Below are 3,991 nucleotides of genomic sequence, written 5' to 3'. Positions count from 1 at the left end.
GCGGTGTTTCCCCGCAATGCAGCACCGGGAGCGCTCCCCGCCCGACCCGCAGGGACCGCATCGCCGAGGGGCAGCACGGAGATACCCCCGGTGGCCCACTCCGCGGGGCGGCAGCGAGGCCTCGGGCAGGGGGAGGCCGGCCGGGGCGAGCGGCGAACCCGCCTCAGCATCAACGGGGACGGCGAGAGCCCGGCTCGTCAGGGGAAGCACCGCAATGGGCGGGACGAGGGCGAGGTGGGCCAGCCGGCGCTGCGGAGGGACGCCGGGGGCCCGCAGCGGGCGGGACCGGGCCAGGGAGCGAGGAGGTCGCCCCGCCGCCCCTACGGGGGTGCGTGTGAGAGGGTTCCCGGTCCCCAGGGAGCCCCGCTCCTACCTGCCGCCCAGCGCCGGCGCTCCCGCCGCCATCTCATACCTGCCGCTCCGCCTCCCCATTGGTCCGCCGCACCCCTCCCCTGGACCCGCCCCGCTCGCGATACGCACCGCCATTGGCTACGGCCGCCCCCCCCCGTCACCATTGGCCGGTTCGAACGGACAACAGCCGATCGCGCCGGGGGGGAAACGGCGGCCGCTGCCCCGCGCGCGGCATGCCGGGAGTTGTAGTCTGGCGGTGGACTCGCTGCGGCCCCATCTCGGGGCCTGGGGGGGCGGCAGAGCGGGCCCGAGGGAGCCGGCAGCATGTGGGGTCTTGCTGTGTGGGGAGGGTGAAGGGGGCGAGAAGGCGCAGGGGCCATTTTGGCTGCACTTGAGCATCCCTGGGGTGGCAGGAGCCACCACAGCTCCTTCTTGGGAGGGGAGAATGGCAGCCACCAGCAGGACCAGCGCGGGTGGGCCATGGGGCTGTGCACAGCACCGGTCTGGAGCCGTGGAGGTCCCTGTGGTGCTTTCAGAGCTCTGTGCAAACCAGACACCACAAGCCTTAATATTCAGGAGAAAAATACAAGTTGCAGCTGTTTTATTTCAAGGCCTGAGCCTGCAGAGACCACACCATGTGCTCCAAGAAGCATGAGTTACACCAGCAACTGCAACTCGCATCTCTGCTTGAATATTCTCGGTCTTTGCTCAGCATCAAGTAGAAATTAGAGGAACAGAGACCCTGGAAAGGCAGTCTTATTTCTTTGTTTCCTATTTGGTTGGGGTTTTTTTCTGTTTTGTGTGTGGGTGCATCTGCCTCGCCCCGAGCTGTCCCTGTGCACCGGGGTTTGTAAAGAGCTTTCAGGTAGCAACCAAAAAAGGACAACTTTTTAGAAGCAGTAAGCGGAACTGTAAATCAGAGTGGTGTGGAGACTAGGAATTAATCTGCTTTTTTTTTTTAATTTACTAGATTTCAGCTGGTGTGGTCCCTTGGCATTTTAAATCCCAACACTTAATTATCTTACTGTTGATCATTTAAGCACAAACACCAAGATTCCTCTTATACTGCTGCCCCCAGGAGGGTTTTCCCATCCCTGCACCTTGAGGACCTCCCAGATCTGAACTTTGAACTGGGGAGACCCAGGTATGCCTGTGGAGAGCCCCGAAGGTGTCAGTCACAGTGTCCTTGGAAGAGGTGATGGTTCACCTGGGTGCCCCCATGGGGCTCGTCCGTCCCACTCGGCAGCATACCACAGTGGACACAGCCCAGGCAGGTACTTCTAGGGTAAGGAAACGATAATGTTTTCCTTCTCCTCCTGATTTTAAGCTTTAAAATTCACGTGGAGCATCTACAACTGTTCCAGCCAGTCCAGAGGCCACCCAGCCAGTGCTGGGGGGAGCCTGTTGGCCCTGCCAGCCTCTCCTTAAGCGTGCCCAGCATGTCTGCGGCCACAGCTGGGACATCTCCTGCTTTGCAGCTGGTATCTGCCCTATCTAAGAGCCCTTGGTGACAATTTCCTACACAGGCAGAACTGAACAAGGGTGCACCGTCACTGCCCACTGTATGGGGGGAGCCTGTTGGCCCTGCCAGCCTCTCCTTAAGCGTGCCCAGCATGTCTGCGGCCACAGCTGGGACATCTCCTGCTTTGCAGCTGGTATCTGCCCTATCTAAGAGCCCTTGGTGACAATTTCCTACACAGGCAGAACTGAACAAGGGTGCACCGTCACTGCCCACTGTATCAATGATCAATGCTTATCAATGATCTGGATCACCCTCAGTAAGCTCACAGATGACACCAAGTTGGGTGGGAGCATTGATCTGCTTGAGGGTAGAAAGGTCTTGCAGAGGGATCTAGACAGATTGAAGGGCCAAGGCCAATGGGATGAGGTTCAACGAGGCCAAGTGCCAGGTCCTGCCTTTGGGTCACCCCAACCCCCCGCAGCGCTCCAGGCTGGGGGCAGAGTGGCTGGAGCTGCCTGGCAGAAAAGGACCTGGGGGTGTTGGTCGCCTGTCAGCTGAACAGGAGCCAGCAGTGTGCCCAGATGGCCAAGAAGGCCACCAGCATCCTGGCCTGTGTCAGGAACAGCGTGGGGAGGAGGACTCGGGAGGTGATGGCCCCCCTGTCCTGGGCACTGGTGAGGCCACACCTTGAGGGCTGTGTCCAGTTTTGGGCCCCTCACCACAAAAAAGACCTTGAGGGGCTGGAGCAGGTCCAGAGAAGGGCAACGGAGCTGGGGAGGGGTCTGGAGAAGAAGTCTGATGAGGAGAGGCTGAGGGAGCTGGGGGGGTTCAGCCTGGAGAAAAGGAGGCTGAGGGGAGACCTTCTGGCTCTCTCCAACTCCCTGAAAGGAGGGTGTAGCCAGGGGGGGTCGGTCTCTGCTCCCAAGTCACAGGCCATGGGACAAGAGGAAACGGCCTCCAGTTGCACCAGGTTCAGACTGAAGATTAGGAAGAATTTTTCCATGGAAAGGGTTCTTAAGCCTTGGAATGGGCTGCCCAGGGAAGGGGTTGAGGCCCCATCCCTGGAGGGATTTCAAAGCCGGGTTGCCATAGTGCTTAGAGCCATGGGTTAGTGATGGTTTTTATCAGAGTTAGGGTGATGGTTGGACTGGATGATCTGAAAGGTCCCTTCCAACCCAGACAATCCTATGATTTTATGATTCTGTGTAGCCTGTGGAAAAGAGATGTGTGGTTTAGCAGTGTGCTGTGTCCAGGAAGAGCCTCCAGCTGCCCCTCAGCGTGAGCAACAAAAGCCAGGCATCGCTCCAGGTCCCTGCCTTGAGCTTCTCTGCAGGCAACTGCAAAATATTTGTGGCTGGCACCTGCGTGAGGCAGGAGCCCACGTCCCCCTCACCCTGCCCCACAGCAGAGAGCTGCGCTCAGCCTCCTGCGTCCCTGCCAGGGCCGGCTGCTGCTGGGGAGCAGGCTTGACTCTCAGCCAGCCTCCCTGGGCAGGATGACGTCGCCTCTCCAAGGGTTTCTATTGCATTACATGATTAATTAGCTGATTAACAAGATGTCGTTGCAGAAGAATCTGTTCTCTGGACACCAGCTCAGGCGAACACCATCCTCTGTGCTAATGAAACTCTTCTGTTCCACACAGGCATGCACTAATTTAAGCAACAACATGCAAATGAAGAACAATACAGTGAGTAATCTGGAGCTTTTAAATGAATTAGCTACAGCCTTCTCCAGGCCCTGTCTCCAAGGAGAAAGCAGAAAGACAGACAGATAGCTGTGGTGGGCCTGGACCTGTTACAGGTGTTGGGGGGCTTGGAAGGTGACTGCTGCCTGTAACCCCCTGTCCTGCCCCCAGGGGAGGGAGGGTAACAGGCCAAGGCTACAGAGGAAGATGGATGTAGCTCCTGCTGACTGAACATGGTCAAGAGGTACTGCTGGAGCCCCCTGTCCTGTAAGCCAGGCCGTGGGCTCCCTTCTGGCAGGATTAGAGCAGCAGCACCTCGGCACGGCCCTGGGGCTCAAGGGTCAAAGCCAGAGCCGTGGGTGAGGAAGTAGGAAAGGGACAGTGCTCCTTACAAGGCAGGGCCAATACCAGTACAAGAGCTCCTCCTCCACCCCCAGGCTTTTAAAAGGATCTTGGGGAAAAAAAAAAACAAACCAACAACAAAAAGCATGTAA

At 58.2% G+C, this 3,991-nt stretch overlaps 1 protein-coding gene across 2 annotated transcripts in view; it reads right to left on the bottom strand.

Moving 5' to 3' along the window:
- ARHGAP19 (Rho GTPase activating protein 19) overlaps positions 1 to 418 on the bottom strand; it is a 32,938-nt gene extending 32,520 nt beyond the window's left edge. For both annotated transcript variants that reach the window (XM_014957235.1, XM_014957244.1), the window contains exon 1: positions 374 to 418. In XM_014957235.1, coding sequence (XP_014812721.1) covers positions 374 to 405 — 32 coding nt within the window. In that variant the 5' untranslated portion in view covers positions 406 to 418. The remainder of the gene's footprint in view (positions 1 to 373) is intronic.
- Positions 419 to 3,991: the final 3,573 nt, after the last annotated feature.

The sequence above is a fragment of the Calidris pugnax genome, unplaced genomic scaffold, assembly GCF_001431845.1.
Source record: "Calidris pugnax isolate Ruff unplaced genomic scaffold, ASM143184v1 scaffold4, whole genome shotgun sequence".
Taxonomy (NCBI): domain Eukaryota; kingdom Metazoa; phylum Chordata; class Aves; order Charadriiformes; family Scolopacidae; genus Calidris; species Calidris pugnax.
The sequence above is the reverse complement of the archived record's forward strand: the minus strand, read 5'-3'. Positions and strand labels throughout refer to the sequence as shown.